Below are 19,815 nucleotides of genomic sequence, written 5' to 3'. Positions count from 1 at the left end.
TTGGCTTGGTGGCAGTGGGTTTGGTTCTTTGGCCGATGACCTGGAATGATGGCGGTGGGGTTGACTTTTTTGGTTTTGCCTACTCTTGGTGAGCGATCTCTTTCTGGATTCCCCACCACCCGTGACACCAGAACAGAACATGGCTAATCAATGGCAGAGCTGGGAAACAGCCAAGCTAGCTCATAGTCACTGTATTCCACCTCTTGGCTGGCCATGACTGTCAGTGTGCCATCGCTAATAACGTTACCCAGTCCGGAGCTCTGGAAAGTGACAGTGGTGCACCGGCATCTACTGAGGGGTGGGGCTGTCCATCAGGTGCTCCTCTCCCAGAGCTCTTTGTGCTCCTGAGGGTTGGCTGGGGTGGCCTCGGCCCTCATGGTTCTGGAACTCAAAGCCTCCAGAGGGGAGCTCCTCCCTGCCCGCTACTAAGAAACTCACTGCCGTGGAGTCGATTGCAACTCATAGCAGCCCCACAGGGCAGGACAGAACTGCCCAGTGAGGTTTTATGGGAGTAGAAAGCCTCATCTGTCTCCCGTGGCGTGGCTGGTGATTTTGAACTGCTAACCTTGTGATGTGCAGCCCCAAATGTAAACCACGACACCAGCAGGGCTCCTGTCTACCTGCAAAGCCAGAAGACATAGCCTCACTTGGGAGAGTGGAGAGTCCAGCCGTGGAACGTCCTCATGTAGACAGTGGGGATCAGAGGGAGACCTTGAGGGGGAAGCCTGAGCAAGGCCTACTTGAGTGGCTAGGAGAGAAACTGGGGACACATTTCGTTCTCGCCCAGCTTTTAGTACCTGTTGCGGTGGGCGATTGTTACCCACCTCATCGTGGGCGAGTAGGGACGCTCATCCGTAACGGAGGTCTGTGGTGTGCTTTCCCAGGTAGAGCCCACTGCCTTCTTGGTAGAGGCCACAAACAAATGGACTTTCTGAAGACAGCAGTGGCCTTGTAGCAGGTAAGGTCCATGAGCAAGCACTCAGGACCTAGTTGTATTAGCTATGACCCCCCCTCTCACAGGAGAGACTGGGCTTTCCACTCCCATTAGCAGTTACAGTCCTGGAAACCCCCGGGGGATGGGGGTGGGCGGTGTCATCATGATGCGTCAGCATTGACTTAATGACAGTGAATTTGGTTGGGTATGACCTCATATCAAATAAGACAACACGACATAGGCACCTATATAAGGTGCATAGAGAGAAATTGAATCTGAATGATGCAGGAGCCATACCCACCCATTCTTAACTGCACTCAACTGCAAATTTAACCCTTGTTAACTGCAAAGCTGTTTGTACTTTTCTCCATTATTCTTAAAGAAAGAATGAAAAATACACGCTTATAAAGCTGCCTCTACTCATAAAGTAGGACCCAGCACTTGTGCTCCTTCGTGGTTATCTACCCAATAGAGACACATCTTCTTGGGTACAAAGCAGCATTATTCACATTAAATAACTGTAAGCATTTAAAATGTTTAGCGACATCCCAACACCAAACCCACTGCCATTGAGCCAAGTGTGACTCACAGCAACTGTATAGGACAGGGGAAAACTGCTCCTGTGGGTTTCTGAGACTGTTACTCTTTATAGGACTCCAGAGCCTCATCTTTCTCCCATGGAAGGTCAGAATTCTGTCACAGAACTGCCACCGCCTCCTGAGGGGTGGTAGTCAGAGCTTTTAAAAGCACGTGGGCTCATAGGGGATGGTAGGAGACTTTTGAGAAACGTTGTCTTGTTTTTGCCATCTGCTTTTAAAATGATATCCCTGCCTGGGAAATGATGGTTGGTCTTTTCGTCTTTCTATATGCATTGCCACCCCTTAGAAGTGGGCATGAGGTGAAGCTGGGCCAGGGCAGAACTCATCGACAACTGTGAACCTATGTTATTGTCTCCGTTCATGGAGAGAATGGCAATAGCGTATACTTGGACCGCCCTGTGTCCGGCTGCGTCCGTAGGCTCATACGGTTTCTCCTGCGGTGCTATCACCTGGCCCACAATCGCAGGGACTCAGAAGATTTGGACAATTCCATTTCCAAGTCTAAATGCCCAATTGCAGGGCTGGGGCTGGCTCTGTCTTCAAGTTCAGAATCTTTTCAACTTTTGCCTAAAATACCTTAAGGCCGTTGTCAGTAGGCCATTGGCGATTGCTCCCAAGGCACATGATACGGAGATTGCACGGAAATTTCCAAATACCTTCTTTCTTGCCATGTCTTCGAAAATACAGAATGAGCACAATCCTTACTTTAATTAGCTACCTCAATTCTTGTTGGAAGGATTGAAGGTTGGTTTGTAACACCAAAATGCCTATTTGCAATCATTAAAATGCTAAAGCACCCATCATAAGCGTCAACAGATATTTGGGACATAAAAGAGCCAAAGGGAGCAATGTTCTGGGAACTCGAAATGAGTTGGTTCCTGTAATTGCACACTACATGTAGCTGTGAGTTTTCTGGCCAAGGCAAAATAGGAACCATGCTGCGCTGTTTAGACATCTGGCATGGATTGCACTTCTACGAAACTGCCTTTGCCCAGCACCTTCCGGGATGTTGACCGAGACAGTAGGGTCTGCATTTGGTAAGTGAGAAATACTGTTGGAGTGGAACTGCCTTCCAGCAGTGGAAGTCCTTGAAATCGCTTCTTGGGGAGCTGAGATTTTAGAGCCCACGCTTTTAGAGCTGAGATGTGTTCACCTGATGACACACTTCATTCAGGGAGAAGGCTGGAGGGAAAGGTGGTTAGCGTCTCGAGCGATGTTTCCAAATGTTGTGTATGTCAGAATCGTCGGAGGAGCTTTTTAAAAATAGAGATTCCTAAGCACTCTTGTGAAGACCCTGGCTCAACAGCTCGGAAGTGGGGCACAGAGATCTAACTAGGTGTTCAACTTGCTCCCCTGGGGAACTTTTGCCTCCTTGTTGCGAGCAACAGAGTTCTGTCCTGAACTGTTGACAAGTCCAGAAAACTGTTGGCCCCAGGTCTCAACGCCAACACCACGGGACAAGGCTTATTGCACGATTGTTCAGGAAACTGGCCTGGGTCTTGTCCACAGGTGAACCTGATGAATAGAGTTGATTTTTGTTTAATGAAAGGCTCTGAGTCAGAACTATTTAAGCCATTGGACAAATAGTTAAGAATTTGGAACTCTGCCCAAAGGGTGACAACACAGTTTATCATCCAGACTGGGGCACTCATGAGAAGGAAATGGGGCGCTTTTAATGGCTAAGTCTGGAAGGGTTTTGTGCAAACCTGGGGTCTTGTGCTTGTAGCCGTACATTCATGGAGATGTGCTTTCCACAACGAAGCCACTGGTCACAACTCACTTACATGAAGAGGTCAGGAGGCAACATAGGTGCATTTGAATTAGGGAGGCAGGCAGTAAGAAAATTAGTTGAATGAGTATAGATGACAACTGGCATCGGGGTTCTGCAGTAGCGGGTGATAGGGCATTGTGGGGACCATGGCTCAGTGAAAAGCGCATGTCTTATCCAGAGTGGAATGAGGTCGTCAGCCTGTGCCAATCATCGCCTTGTGGGAAGGTGGGACCAGAATGACCAGATCTTTGATTTTTTTACATGAAACTGAGAAACTAGGATCTTGTGGGATACCTATCAATATGTACAAGCTGGTGAGTGAATTACAAGAACCAGAAACAAGACAGTGGGCTGGATTCATTTTTTGCACCTCCAGCTTTCACTCTGGCCCAGTGAGTTAGAAGACCCCACTCCTGGCTGATTTTAAGTGGAATTGACTCTTTGCTGAACGGTCCACAGAGGAGGTCAACACAGAATGGCTTGCCTACAGGCTGAATGTGTAGCCCTTGAATAGTGCTGCTGCTGAGAACTGCCAGTAGAAGCTACCGGACATGCAGAGTGACCTTCATCTCAACAGAGTTAAGGCTCATTGGTTGGTTCTTGGTAGTAGCAGGGCAGACACAAAGGTTGGAAATCGTTTGCTGGTCCCCAGTGCCTTCCAGATATTGTATAACAGTGGTTCTCAACCTTCCTAGTGCCGCGACTCTTGAGTTCCTCATGTGGTGGTGACCCCCCAATCATAAAATGATTTTCGTTGCTGCTTCATCACTGTCATTTTGCTACTGTGATGAAACGTCATGTATATATCTGATAGGCAGGATGTGTTTTCATTGTTACAAATTGAAGGTAATTAAGGCATAGTGATTAATCACAGAAGAATATGCCATTCTCTATTGTGAACTATTTATTTCTAATAACAAATGAATGAAATGTTGTCTTGAAGCATGGGTAACAGCTTTAATATAACAGTAAACTACACTGCTACATTTTGCGCCAGAATGGGAACAAAACCAAAGTCAGTGGGAAGGTTGAGATGGCTTCTTTCTCACCGGATCAGCATATCTGCCTGTGGGCGGACCCACTGGGAGACGAGAGAGGAGCCGTGACTCGGTTCTTAAGACCATCAGAAATATGTGTTTTCCAATGGTCTTAGGCGACCCCTGTGAAAGCATCATTTGACCCCCAAAGGGGTCGCGACCCACAACTTGAGAACTGCTGTTGTATAACCTTTTAAGGAGGAAAATAACAAGGCTCTTCTTACGGCCTGGATGTCTGCAGCCTCACCCCTCCCCTCCTCTTTCACTTCCTGCGTGACATCCACACCAGTCCACATGCTGTTCCTGTAACTTGGGCGCTCTCTCCCGCCTCCTCAACACCACCTTTAAACAATAACAAAGAAAGCAAAACAAAAACCCCTCCCTGCCATCAGACAGATTCTGATTCAGAGTGACCCCCACAGAACACAATAGAACCCGTCCCTTGGGTTTCCAAGGCTTTTACGTTTACAGAGTAAGGCAGCCTCATCTTTCTCCGCAGGAGCGCCTGTGGTGGCTCAAACCTCTGACCTCATGGTTAGCAGCCACCATGGCCTTCGTTTCCCATGGCCGTTGGGCATGCATCCAGGCTGCATTGGCTAATATAGTTGTTTTTAATACGTTGAAGAAAGCTGGGGGCCAGAGGAAGCTACAGTGCACTCCTGTTCCCCCTGGGTAGAGTGCCCTCCTACCGGCTGAAAAGTCGGCAGTTTGAACCTACCCAGAGGTAAGTCAGCGGGTAGTCCTGGCTGTCTATACTTTGGACACGTTATCAGGAGAGACTAATCCTTATACTCAGTACAGTAGAGGGTCATTGAAATAGAGGAAGACGCTCAATTTGGCTGGAACAAGGGGTTTAAATGTATCAGCGATTGTGAGGCTGTTGCAGGTTGAGACATTGTTTCTTTCTGTGGTACACACGGTCACAATGAGTCAGAAGCACCTAACAACCTAAGGGCAGTTCCTAGTAGGCACTCAATAACTGATGCTTCTTGCTGTTATTATTATGTTATTGTGGTGAACGGTCAGTTTGGCCAGGATTGGAGTCTCCCATTCAAGGCAGGAGCTAACCCATGTTGGAGGCATAGAATTCTCGTTCAGTTCAGTGTTACGAATGGAGTATCCCATAAGGGTGGCTCTCCTGGATCCTGGCTCAGCACAAAGCAGAGGAGGTGACTCTCCCTGGCTGGAAGGGACCTAGTTTCCCAGATTTATGTGATGCTCCAGCTCCTTGAGGAGAGGGCACGGCCCCCTGGGGCCCCCTGGGCTCTGGCAGTGGGGTTAGAGCTGAAAGGAAATGGAATTTGGAGTAAGGAGATCTTTGAAGGTCAAGCTCAGGCCTTCAGCTGTGTGACCTTACATAGTCACAGCTCTCTGCCCCTCAACTCCCTCATCTGGAAACGTACCTGCTGGTGTGAGGTCACCATGATTACTATTTCAAATGAAAACAAAACAAACAAAGCACAACAACAAGGAAACATCGATGCCGAGTCCATTTCCAGTGAAACGACTCCCCAGGTCTCCAAAGCTGCAAATCTTCACAGAAGCACATTGCCCTGTGCTTCTCCTGAGAAATAGCATTGGGTCTACCTGCTGCCCTTGCTGTACACAGCTGAGTGCCTTGAAAGGCGAGTTCATGATTTGGTTTGATCTTTTTCCAGAAGGTGGTGGCGCATTTGAGATATGTGACCCTAATCTGTTTCCCTAAGTACAATCTTATCTGAGTCCTATTGGATGATGCTGCCTTGCAACTTTCCAAGATTCGCTCTGGATACTGATCCATTTTGTTGTGAACAGAATAGAAGAGTCAGACTGACAGATAGGATGGCCAGACCTTGTTTACTCCATTTCAGGACCGGTTCCCGCTTCTCCAGGATGCCTTGCTGGGATCTACTTAGCGGAAATGCCTCTCCCTCAAAATAGTTTGAATCAAATGATGGAAATTCCATAGTTCTTAGCAACAGAATATATTACAGTGAAAACTTTTTTTCTTCTATTTTCGTCTTCTCAATATGCCCTTTAATTTCATCCGTTTAGTTTGGTGAGTGGATATAACCAGCTGCAGTGACATGGAGGGACATGGTTTTTGGAACTCCATTTGAAAGACTTCTTGCGAAGGATATGATGAAGCAGTGTGATTAAAATGTAACAGTCCCTATTGTGGAGGCAATCATCCATTGGGGGGTGGGGGAGATTATTGAGCACCTACTGTATGCCAGCCCCTGCAGGTACCATGGGATGGGGGGCAGTCATGCAGGTTATCATTCAGTAGACATTAAGTGAATAAACTCACAAAGCAGATGCGCAAACACATGTGATTGAGTGCTAAGAAGAACGTGTACTTAGAGGACGTCTCTAGGGAGACCAGGCAACGCATCCTTGAAGCTGGGACCTGAAGTATGAGAAGCAGTGAACAGGCACTCAGGCCTTCGGGTCGGAATGGACTAGACGAGGCCACTGGAGCTAGAGCTCAGAGGGGGAGTGGAGCAGGGAGGGTGAGCCCGGAGGCTTGGTCCTTCTGGTCTTGCTAAAAGAGTTTGGGTATTTTCCTAAGGGGTCTGCTCCCTAACAATATTCATTTGCGGCATTTATTCATGTGGATCCAGGCTGCTTTCCCCGGAGATAGTCTGCCCATGCAGAAGCAGCTCAAATTTGGGTCAACCTCAAATGAAGTCGCATTGATGGCCTGTGTTAGACAGGGGTGACTACAGAAACAAATCCAGAGACACTTTTATGTGTGTAAGAGAGAGCTTTATATCCAAGAGTAATTGTATATCAAGAAAACATCCCAGCCCAGTCCATAGTCTGATAGTAGTCCGTAAGTGTGATACTAGTCCATAAATCTCTCTTCAGACTCACACAGCCACATGCAATGATGCAGAATGTCGGGAGATCACAGGTCGGTGGGTGAAGTCTTATGGATCCAAAAGCAGTGGATGCATCACAGGGCTGGCGCACATCTCCGCTGCATGGCTCCCTCTGGTCTCACCTGCATGGCTCCCTCGGGTCTCACCTGCAGGGCTCCCTCGGGTCTCACCTGCATGGCTCCCTCGGGTCTCAGCAAATCTCCAAATGGCTTGTCAGCGGGATGATGAAGGCAGAGAGAGAGAGAGGCGAAGTTCCCAGTATCCTCATGAGAAGGCCACGCTCACAAGAAGGCATCATCGGGCTGTGATCTGATTGACAGGCTAGACTTCACCCCTTCACGCTTAATACCCTCCAGTTGACACAAGATTATGTAACTACCACACAGCCCCTTTGCAAGTCCCTGGGCTGTTCTAAATGATCAGCATTCTCAGCTGCTACTGACTGGAAAGGCTGAAGGTTCACACCCGCCCATAGGTGCCTTGGAAGAAAAGTCTGGTAATCTACTTTTGAAAAATCCACCATTGAAAGCCCTATGAGCATGGTTCTATGGGGCCACCGTGAGTTGGGGCCCACTTGACGGCAGCTGGGTTCTTAGGGCCCTTTTTCAAACTAGGGGTGTGCACCCTCCTTTAGAAAACATGAAATAGAAACGAAGTCATACCAGGTCACTTTCAGAAAATGAGAGGCGTTTGCTCGTCTACCGTGGAGGAGATGACTCGGATGCTAGCTCGCTATTGTTGATGAAGACGGGAGCAGACTCGTGGTGCCTGAATGGCTGGTGAGACGGTCTGGTGAGAACTGAACGGGGAGCAGGGCTTTTGTTTTCTGAGATCTCTGGGAAACAGAGGATGGGAAAGCCAGAAAGGAAGCTTAGGGGGTCAAGATATGCACACTGGTTTCCACTTCCTGCCACATTCCAGCAGAATTTTCCCTGATAAAGTCATAGCGCCCCAGCCGGATAGTCCCTCCAGGATACGCTCACTCAGCCCTCATCTCATGGGGCCAGGGTGCTGGTGGCACAGACGGGCCCCAACGACACCGAAACTCCAGCTACCCCAGAAGGGCCAAGTGTTTTCCGTTTGATACAGCCTGATTAGTCACTGGGATGGCTAAAACATACGCTGCATCTCACTACGAGGCTTAAGACCGGAGACTTACGTCCTAATTTGTTTGCTCTGAGGGGTCTCTTGCCTGTGGTTCAGCCTTCCAGAGACCCCGAGATGTTCACCAGACCTCCTCCGTGGGCTCTCCGGAGCCAAGGATCTCCTCCAAGGGCATGCCGGGATCCCCTGGAACTGGGAGTCTGCGTGTGTTAGCACTCCGCTGATGCCAGGGCGTCTCTGGGATTCCCATCAAGGAAGGTTTTTAATGTTGGAATGGGGCGGGTGGAGAACAAGGCCTTGCCTGACCTTAAAATGATGAAAGCAATATTTTTATTGGTTTTGGAAGTAGCTCATAGCAACAAGCTACTCTGAGCTTGGTCTTGCTTCAAATAAGTTTGTACTTCATCCATTGCAACAGCCTCTTGTATGCCCTTGAACAGATAGTGGTGCATCTGTGTGTGAGACATGATCTTTATTCAGCCCACGCGCAATTCTCAGTCAGCAGATGGGGTGGAAGACCCAGCGCTATCTATCATTGCCTGGCTTCTCCCTGGTGTCTGGAGCCTGAGTGTCTGAAGCATGGATGGACAGACACCAGACACCCCCACTGGAGATGAACCCACCCAGTCAATGTCCAGGCTGGCAAGAAGTGAAATGGTGTGAACCCATGCAAGGCCCTGCATGGCGAGGGAGTAGAACATGAATCCTGCGGGCTTCTGCCGCTCCCTCTTTGGGAAGCGCTCAGTCTGCTTCACTTGGACGAGAGGGGACGGCGAAGCCGAGGCCAAGCATCCTTGGAGGGAAATACATTTCCAACTTGCCAAAGAGACATTGGGCTCATGGCGGTTCACGCCTTTGCCTCTGTGTGTATACTTTACATCTCTTTATTGCCTTTTCGAATCACGAAAGTCATTTCTCTCCTTGTAAAAGAAAAACTCAAAATACAAAGCAGCAACAAACGCGACAGAAACGTATAACTGGGAACGATTTGGTGGGTCGCGTTCCAAGCGTTTCTCGGCCCTATCAGCGATATTAGCAATTAAGATTCTTACAGACGTGGAATCTTGTTACACCGGTCATTCTCAAGATGGCAAACGCCTCTCTGAGCTCACTGCCACAGAGCTGATTCCCACCCACAGGGCACAGGGCAGACCTGCCTCCAGGGGAGCAGAACACCTTTTAAGTCGCCCAACGCATCGCCACTGTGACACCAGCACTAAACGGGTGGAGTTTATGAAAATGTCATTGTGAACTAATTCGAAGGCAATAGCAAGGAAGAGATACTGATTGGGTCTGACACAGGGTTTGATCCTCGAATACGCTAGTTACATGACCTTGGGTCAACTCAAAGGTCTCTCAAAGCTTGTTTCCCAGGTGTCTGAGACAGGGACTGATACTTCGTGTCTTCCTTTCTGGAAAGTTGTTCTGAGAATCCAGCGAACTCATAGATAGGAAAGGGCTTTTTTTTTTTTTGCAAGTTACAAAGTATTCTACGAATAGCAAGGACAGTTCCTTGTGAAATGCTCTGATCCTTCTCAGCCGATACTTGACCTCCAGGTAACAGTCAGTGGCTTTCGTGGAGACAAATAGTAACTAGTCTGTCCTCCCTTTTTTACCCAGGTCACTCCTGGAAGCAAAGCTGCCATCGCTGATTTGTGCATTGGAGATGTCATCACAGCCATTGATGGGGAAAATACTAGCAATATGACCCACTTGGAAGCTCAGAACAAAATTAAGGGTTGTGTAGACAACATGACTCTCACAATAGCCAGGTAAGGTCAGCGAAAAAGTTCATTGATTTCTGATCACCCAGCTGTTCTGCTACATCCCTAACTCATCCCTTACACCCCGAACTCAACACCGCGTACACTGCAGGTGTGCAAAAAGGCCTGCGGAATTCGGATTTCAAGTGTGGCAGCTTGCCCCCCTGACCTGTAGTCCGAGCTTCCTTCTCTCAGCAACCTGTGTTTTATTGGATCAGACAGCGGTTCCCATTGCCATAGAGCCGACTTCGACTCCTGGGGACCCCATGTGTGTCAGAGTGGAACTGTGCTCCACATGGCGGGTGGCAGTGGACTTTTCAGAAGGAGATCACCAGGTCTTTCTTCAGAGGCACTTTTGTAGACTTGAACCTCCAACCTCCTGGTTAGCAGCTAAGCACGTTAACCCAGGGACTCCATTAAAAGTAGTTAATGCTATTTGTTAGGCATAATGGAACGAAAGTTTCTTCTGGGAACTATTGAGAATCCACTTACGCCGTGCACGGAGTGGTGGGTACTGCACCGGCAGGTTAGAATAACAGAGAAAGGCTTCCATACATTCCACAGGTGCTGAGTGTCCCTGGAAGTTTTCTAAAGGAAGGAGCATGATGGATGTCCTTCTCCAGGGTCTCTCTTGATCACATGTTCCAAGTCCATGAGATGAAGCTTCGCCATCTTTGCCTCTAGACGAGATGGATTAACCCACTGGCTGCAACAATGGCTCAGACATGCGAACAATTACGAGGATGGCGTGGGACCAGGCGGTGTTCCGTTCTGTTGTGCACAGGGTCACGATGAGTCAGGAACTGATTGGACGGCACCCAACAACAAAGCAAGGAGAACTAGGGTCAAATAGAGCAAACAGGTTAACTAGTGAGGAGCGTGACTTGGGAGTCGTAATTGGGGTAGGATTACCGTAATCGTTTCATTTCGTCTTGGAGGGGGTCCTGGCAGGGCAGGATTTCAGGAGTGATTTGGTTCAACCTTCAATGGCCCCTTGTTTTCTGTTGGATCGAGTTCAGGGTCTTTATTCTAATCTGATGGTACCCTGCCCTGCAGCAGCTCACCAACCTGAGCACCTGCAGCGCCTTTTCATAAATCCTTTGTTCAGGTTCTCAGCTGAGAATTGAATATACTGACTTCTTCTGACTCTGCCATAAGGAGCCTTGGTGGCGCAAACACTTAAGAGGTCAGCTTCTATCCTAGAGGTTGGAGGTTCAAACCCACCTAGAGACTCCCCAGGAGCAGGACCTAGGCATCTGCTCCCCTGAAGATGTGGTTAGGTACTGTTAGGTAAAGGTTATACTATACAAAAATCTGTGGGCAGTTCTACTCTGTCACGTAGGGGCACTGTGAAGGAGACATGACGGCACGTAACAATAACCTATGACATAGAGTTACCACGAGGGCCAAATATAAAGTTATATGTCTGAGTGTATTGGACACTTCAGAACCCAACCCATGGACACATTACAGCGTAATATGTAAAAATGTAAGTTTCAGAGGAATATGTAAAAACAAAGCAAAGCCACCCCCTGGCATTGAGTTGATGCCAGCTCACAGTGACCCTGTATGGAGTTTCTGAGACTGTAAACCTTTTTTTGTTTGTTTGTTTGTACAGCCACTGTCTTCAGATTGCCTGTGCTGTATTTTACCTTTTTATTGGGAGCTCTTACAGAGAGTCTAACATTCCACCGTTCAGCCCCATCAAGTAGTGTTCCGCAGATGCTGCCACGATCAGTTTCAAAACATGTTCTTTCTTCTTGAACTCCTTCATATCAGCTCCTCTTTGTCCCCTCCCTGCCCCCCATACCTCCCAGGGACCCTTATTTTTTTTTGGGCCATATTTTACACAATTCTATCTAGCCATTCGCACACAACTCTACTGCTCAGTCCCATCGAGTGGAGTTTTGAGACTAAATCTTACAGGAGCAGACAATCTCCTCTTTCTCCCGAGGAGCACCTGGTGGTTCTGAGCCAACAACCTTGTGGTTAGCAGCCCACTGCCTAATCCTCAGCACCAGCTTCATCTAACACATGTATATGTGTGTGTATATGTAGTACATATCTATAAGCATCAGCAAGTTTGTGGGAAAATGGAATGTTAAGATAATGGGTCATGTTTATATATATATATATGAGGGTAGGTAAGAAAGTGTTGCTACTCAAGTTTCAGTTGATACCTGTGTGGGTTTATTCCAAACAAAACATTTTAAACATCTCTTCAATCAGTGGATGGCTGGAGGCATGTTCTCTCAGTTATATATTTGTCTTAGTTTCATTAGGGTGTTTTCAAAACACAAAAAAACCAAAGTCCCATCAAAACAGTGGCTTCAAAGGGCATCTGCTGGGCCAGTTAAATTCAAGGCAGAGAGACCAGCTCAGAAGACGACAACAACTTGTCTTGAGATTCCAAAGGGATAATCCTGATAGGTTTTCCTCAAAGGACAGGAAAGTGACCTGTAGGAATTGTTTCTATCCTGACAATGCACTTGCTCATTTTTCAAGTGTCGCAAGGACTATCATATGAGAGTTTCATTGGGAAACCTTATCCCATCCACCTGATAGCTCATACATTGCCTCAAGGGACACAATTTAAGGCCTTAAGGTGCCCCCACTTGGGTGTTAATTAAAGAACGCAGAGTTCTTTGGGGGTGGGTGAAAGGATACTAGAGATGGAAATACTGCCTTCAAAAATGCACAGGCCCAGGTGGAGGCTGTGTTAGGAAACAAGAGCTTCACATTTTAATATTCTAGTTTAAGAAAACTTTCTGTATCGATACTTTTTGACTCACCCTCATTTGTACCATTCCATTACGTTTTGGTTCCAATTTCCCCCGCATTTTCGAAGTTCTCCCCCCGACTTTTTTAGATGAAAACATTGGTGCTGAATTGATTCTGCAGCCCCACGTATTTCAGAGTAGAATGGTGCTCCATACGGTTTTCCCTGGTTGGCTGAGCTTTGGGAAGTTGATCTCCAGGCCTTTTTTCCCACAGTACCTCAGAGCAGACTCGAACCTCCAACCTTTCAGTTAGCAGCCAAGCACATGAACCATTTACGCCACCCAGGGATGCCGCCAGTAGTCCATGCCCAAGGGAGCATGTCCCCGTCTGTCTCCCGTCTGTCTCCCATCTGTGTTCCTTATTTGGCACGGATGCAACCACAGCTGTTAATGTGTTGCAGATCGGAACAGAAAGTCTGGTCTCCTCTGGTGACCGAGGAAGGGAAGCGTCATCCGTACAAGATGAATTTAGCTTCGGAACCCCAAGTAAGTACTTGGCCCTCCCTGCCCTGCACTTAGCCCCGACCCGCTTTCCCACTGTGGGTGATGTTCTGCACAGCCCCCTTCTCCCTGCCCTTGGAGGCCTCGGGTCAAGAGAGCCCAGAGAGGCCTGCTATGCTGCAGCTGGGATCTGGCTCTTGTTCAGTTCTTCCCGTAAGGGAACTTTGGGAGGAAAGGGCTGGAAACCCCCAGGCTGCGACTGGAAGGGGGCGATAGGAAGATGATAAGGTGGAACCCTTCCTGCACGGAATCGGGCTGGCAGGCTCCTGCGACAATGAAGGCACTCTCAGCTCCCAATGGGCTTCAGACAGAAGTGAGCCATGCCAGGGACCAAAGCAAGTGTGGGCTCCCAGCCTGCAACCCAGAAGAAAGGAGAGGCTTAAGAGCACACCCTGCTTCTCTAGCTGGTTTCCACGAGTTTGTGGATAAGTCTGTACTTTTGTTACAAGTGAATGCATGGCTTCTACTGAGCCTTTATTTAGAAATGATGTATTTCCTGGCACACAGTACATATCCAACCAGCAACTTCTACATTTTACACAAATAAATAAATCAATGAAGAATGTAGAAATGAACTAAAATAAAAGTTTATGTTAAAAAACGGGGTGAAAATTCAGTGTACAATTTGTGGAGCAGATAAGCTTCCTAAGGAGGGTTGATTGTCCTAAGATCCCTAATACACAGAGCTCGCAAAGGTCATGGATGATTTCTTTCTTTCTTATTTGTGATTTCAAAATAAGAAGAAAAAAAAGGTGGGGGGGGGGATCTGATGTAGCTTTTATGGTGAATCTAGATAGAAAAAAAAAAAGCATACTGCCATCCTTTCTACATAAACCAGAAACGTGTGTGAAGTACAGGGCACTCACCCCCGACTCCGCCGCTCTGGCAGCTCGTCTGATTCACAGGGACCCACGAGTGGGCATTGCTTGATGATGGCAGTGAGTTTGGGCTTTGGGGAGTGTGTAGGACAGGAGAGAGGGAGTGTCCCACGGCGCTTCCAAAGCTGTCATCTCTATGGACGCAGGCCGCCCCATCCTCCTTCACGGTGCAGCCAGCGAGTTCCACCTCTGGGTGAGCAGCTGAATGCTTAACCGTGGTCCCACCACCAAGCTCCTTTTGGATGTATTCATGTGTGTAAATGGAGCAGTGTGATTTAAATCATGTTGTTTCCAAACAAAAGAGAATATGCATTTGTTTCTGAAATGGCTTCAATTAGAATTTCAGAAATTACATACACACTTTTTTTTCATTAGTATGCTCTAAGTCATACTCAGACTCCTAAGAGCCTCTTCAAGGATCATTTCAAAAGTGGAGATGGACGTATGCTACACAACTCCTCTCAGAAAACGTATGAGATGGTCGTCGACAGACCGCCACCGGCAGCTTTGTGAACTAATTGTAAACATGCCACAGTGAAGTTCAGGGGCTCTCAGCCAGCTAATTACACTTGCTGCAAACGTTACAGTGTAATAATGTGTTAAGCTTTTGTGTATTTTACAGCAGCACACAAGGAAGGATTGTGTTGTAGCTTGTACTTGTGTTAGATCGCTCTGGAGCTAGATCTATACCTCGGTCCTTGGCTCCGCACGAGAAAGAATTCACGCTGAAGCCCGGTTCGTGATCCCAGTGAGTTTTATGAGAGTTAGAAGAAGTTTCAGGTTTACACGGCACCCACAGGACTCCTCCCGACCACGCAGCCTGGTGGAAGCTGCTGGAGTCAGGCAGAAAAGTCTGTCTCTCAACTCCGGGCTCCTGCCTTTTCAAGGATTCCACGGGGAGGTGTGGTGCACGGGGAGATGTGGTGGGCGACCTCTGATCCACCCCATTGGCTGAATTGAATTCACCTGGCCCAGGTGGGCCAATCCAGGTTCAGCGCCCACTCATGCCTCCCAGCGGGAAACCTGAAACTCTGAGCATGTGCAGTGGCCACTCCTTTGTTTCTGGGGGGCTTGGCTCTCTGGGCATGCGCACCGGACATCCCCAGCCCTATGCTAGCCTGCCCAACGCTTGGACCTTGTAAATCCTTGCGTTTGCTTAATCGGATAGACAGGCATTTAATGCTAGCTTCAAGTTGTACTGTACTTGAATTTTCATCTTAAACATAGAATTACTGTCTTCAGATTTTGAAGGTTAATTTCAGATTAAAAAACATTCTCAAGTGGAAATTTAGCGCTCTAGATGGAGTATCCTTTTCTTTAGATTTTAGTCGCTCTTTATTCTTATGTAAAATTGCCCACTTCTCATTTTCCCCAAATCTTCCACTTCAGCCACTTTAACATAAAAGATGAGGCCCGAGGCGGAGCAAAGTTCATCCACCCTAGAAAGATCTGTTTGTTTAAGCAACGCCAACCAACACCCCAGCTTATCTGAGGTCAGTGCAGTTACACACCTAGTTTGCATTTCCTCATGACTTCGTTTCCTTGGAGACAGTGATAAATACCAAGTCCAAACAATGACATCATCCATTCCAGCAGGGCAGGCCCTGAATTCTCCCATTTTCTGGAAAGACCAGTATTCACACGCATGTTGAGATGACGCCTTTTATGTAGGGAGCATGCGTTCTTGAGAAATCCTCCACCGAGGGAAAAGCTGAATGTCCCATTGTCGTGTTTCCCTCGGCCTGGGACGCAGTGGGCAGTGTGAGACGGGCAGGCACAGCATGGGTCTCTGCTGTGAGCCAGCCACTGTGAGCCAGCCACTGTGTGTGGTGACGGCAGCCCTGGTGAAGAAACCGTATTGTCTTCAGTTCAAAGATGAGAGACAAGGGCTCAGAGGGCTTAGCTAAGTGGCCCAAGGTCAAACAGGAAGTGGCAGAGGAAAAAAAAAAGAAGAAAAAACGGAATTGAGACAGAAAAAGACCAGCGGCTCTGGGAAATCTGCGGCCCAGGTGGGAGGAAAGCGGGCGGGCGCCCAGCCACTCCTTGGCTGCAGTCTCTGCGACCCAGCCCTGACTCACTTCTTGTTCCTGGGGCAGCCAAGCCAGAACGGTGACAGAACCCACGGCTTTCTCTTTCCCCGGGTTGGTTATGCGTCCCCAAGTGTGTGTGGATCCTCGGTGGATTTAGAGTTGCAGGCCAAGCCAACGGAATGTAGCCTTTGACCCGTGGTTCTCAACCTGTGGGTCGCGACCCCTTGAGGGGTGGACCGACCCTGTCACGGGTCGCCTCAGTCCATCGGAAAACGCATACATGTTTCACAATATGTAATTAAATCGTTTTGTGATTAATCACTGCTTTCAATTTGTAACAATGAAGATACATCCTGATATTTACATGGCGATTCATATCAGTAGCAAAATGACAGTGATGAAGTAGCAATGGGAATCCTTTTATGGTCGGGGGTCCCCACCACATGAGGAGCTGTATTCAAGGGTGGCGGCATGAGGACCGGTGCGAGGCAGTGCCGCGGACGGTGGACCGACACTGACCTGCGGGAGCAGAGAGCCGGTCAGAAGAGTAAAAAGAAAACAGCATGCGGGACATGGTTCTCTCGGGCTCATTCAGTTTCACTTAGGTACCTCCTGAGTTCTTTTTTTATTTGTTTTTGCCCGATCTTTTCTATTGTCAACCTAAGATTTGAAGATGCAGCAAATATGGAGGCACGGGTGGTGGGCCAGCGGACGCTGTTCTGAGCCTGGGTGTTTCTGAAAGAAAGAAGAGCGTGTTCAGGTAGACTTTCGGAGAAACCAGAAAAAGGATGTGCGCAAGCTGAGTGTATTCTCTGGGACGCTGCTCACTGAGAGGTGGGAGGTTGGAGTCCACCCAGAAGCCTTGGAAGAAAGGCCTGGTGATCAGAAACCCAGCCATTGAAGACCCTCTGGAGCACAGTTTGCCCCTGACACAGATGGGGTCGCCATGTGTTGGCGTTGACTGGGTGCCGCCTGGTTACTGGTTGCGTTTAGCCTGCCACCCAGAGCATGCTGCACATCTCTGGAAGTTGTGCACTGGAGGGATGCTTCTGCAATAATGGCCTGCCGAACGGAGTCACCCCAAAACGGTGATTAAACTATGTGTACATGTGTATTTAAGTAAAAGCTGGATTTTTAAAAAAGAAACTTTAGCTTCAGAAGTTTTTAAATCATTTTATTAGGGGCTCATACAACTTTTTTTTATCACAATCCATACATATATCCATTGTGTTAAGCACATTTGTACATTCATTGCCCTCATCATTCTCAGAACATTTGTTCTCCACTTAAGCCCCAGGCACCAGCTCCTCATTTTGTCCCCTCCCTCCTCCTCCCCCCTTCCTCATGAACCCTTGATAATTTATAAATTATTATTTTGTCATGTCTTGTACTGTCCAACGTCTCCCTTCACCCACTTTTCTATTGTCCATCCCCCAGGGAGGAGGTTATATGTATATCCTTGTAATCGGTTCCCCCTTTCCAACCCATCCTTCATCCACCCTCCCAGTATCACCACTCACAAATGGTCCTGAAGGGATCATCCACCCTGGATTCCCTGTGTTTCCAGTTCCTGTTTGTACCAGTGTACATCCTCTGGTCTAGCTAGACTTGTAAGGTAGAATTGGGATCATGATAGTGGAGGGGGAGGAAGCATTTAGGAACTGGAGGAAAGTTGTATGTTTCATCTTTGCTACATCACACCCTGACTGGCTGTCTCCTCCCTGCTTGCAACCCTCTGTAGGGGATCTCCAGTGGTCTACAAATGGGCTTTGGATCTCTACTCCGCACAAATTCACTATGATATGATTTTTTGTTCTGATGATGACTGATAACTGATCCCTTTGGCACATCATGATCACACAGGCTGGTGTGCTTCTTCCATGTGGGCTTTGTTGCTTCTGAGCTGGATGGCCGCTTGTTTACTTTCAAGCCTTTAAGACCCCAGACGCTATATCTTTTGATAGCCGGGCACCATCAGCTTTCTTGGCCACATTTGCTTATGCAGCTATTTGTCTTCAGCAATTATGTCAGGAAGGTGAGCATCATAGAATGCCTATTTAATAGAAGAAAGTATTCTTGCATTGAGGGAGTACTTGAGTGAAGGCCCAATGTCCATCTGCTACCTTAATACTAAACTTATAAATATATGCACACAGATCTATTTCCCCATCCTCATATATAAATATATTTACATATGTAAATGCATTTGTTTAGACCTCTATAAATGCCCTTTGCCTCATAGCTCTTTCCTCTATTTCCTTTGAATTGCCTCCTGTCCCACTATCATGCTCAGTCTTCATTTGGGTTTCAGAAATTCCTCCTGCTTACATTACCCTTGATAACGCCTCCTACACCCTCCTACCAGGCCTCCTACACCCTCCTCACAACAGAATTGGATCACTAGTTGTTCCCTTGTCCCTGGGTTTGTTAACACCACTACCTCCCCCCCCCTCCCATGTGCCCCCGGAACTGTCAGTCCCATTGTTTCTCCTCCAGATTGTTCATCCAGCCTATCTTATTTAGACAGACCTGCGGAGATAACAACATGCGTAAAAACAAGACAGAGCAAAACCAAGCAACAATATAAAACAAAACAACAAACCAATGACAAAAAACAAAACAAAGCACAAGAAAGGAAAGGTTGTAGTTACTTCAAGGACTGTTTGTTGGCCTTTAGGAGTGTTTTCCAGTCCAATCTGTTGGGCTACCAAGCCCTGGCCTCAAAGTCCACCTTCGGCATTCCCTGGGGACCTCGCTGCTCCGTTCCCTTACTGTTCTGTTGCACGCCCTTATTGTTTTGCCTCAGTGTGGTGGGATCAGATCGGGCGCAATTCCTAAACTCTGTCTCTGGTGTTGTCCCCTGTAGGGCGATGGGTCAGTGAGGGACATCGTGTCTCATAGTGGGGCAGGCCATGTGGGTCTTCTCTGTGGACTGGCTGCTCTGAGCGGGAACATCATCCTCAAGGCCTAGTGGACCAGGGTGTGCTCCACTCTTTCCTCCTCCCCCTTCATCTGCTCCTGTGTGCTCTGATCAGACATGTCCCTCTCCCGGAGCTGCAGATTCAATGCCATCCTGCTTCAGAAGTTTTTTGTGGGTGTTTGTGAAGAAGCCCTGAGATGTCCCAGTTGCAGTAATCACTCCCCTGACGGCTAGTAAATCCAGGGTAGCTGTGAGGTGTGCATTCTCAAAGCACAGAAATGAAGGAAGGAGGACACCGGGAATTCGAAACCCTTCTACCCAGCTCCTGTAGGCACCACCCCTGTGACAGGTAACCCCTAACCTATCTGCTTAGCCTTGTTGCTCCCCCACAACAAAGAATCCCACTACAAGCAAGTCAATAGGACAGAGTACAACTGGTCATTTGGGTTTCCAAGTCTTTACAATCTTGATTTGGTGAACAGACAGCCTCATCTTTCTCCTGTGGAACAGCTGGTTGGTTTGAACCACCAACCTTGCAGTTGGCAGGTTAGCAGCACAACGTTTGCGGCCTCATTGACATAACAGCACCTCATTTCTTTTAATCGCATTCTGCCAGAGCCTGGAGCCATTTCAG

At 48.0% G+C, this 19,815-nt stretch overlaps 1 protein-coding gene across 1 annotated transcript in view; it reads left to right on the top strand.

The window, feature by feature from the left end:
- Positions 1-19,815, top strand: part of PDLIM1 (PDZ and LIM domain 1) — a 48,645-nt gene that overhangs the window by 8,490 nt on the left and 20,340 nt on the right. The window contains exons 2-3 of the mRNA XM_075535047.1: positions 9,930-10,081; positions 13,254-13,338. Of these exons, the coding sequence (XP_075391162.1) occupies positions 9,930-10,081; positions 13,254-13,338 (237 nt within the window). The remainder of the gene's footprint in view (positions 1-9,929; positions 10,082-13,253; positions 13,339-19,815) is intronic.

This window comes from Tenrec ecaudatus, chromosome 16 (assembly GCF_050624435.1).
Source record: "Tenrec ecaudatus isolate mTenEca1 chromosome 16, mTenEca1.hap1, whole genome shotgun sequence".
In the NCBI taxonomy this organism is placed as follows: Eukaryota; Metazoa; Chordata; class Mammalia; order Afrosoricida; family Tenrecidae; genus Tenrec; species Tenrec ecaudatus.
Note: the sequence above shows the minus strand (reverse complement) of the source record. Positions and strands in the feature narration are given on the sequence as shown.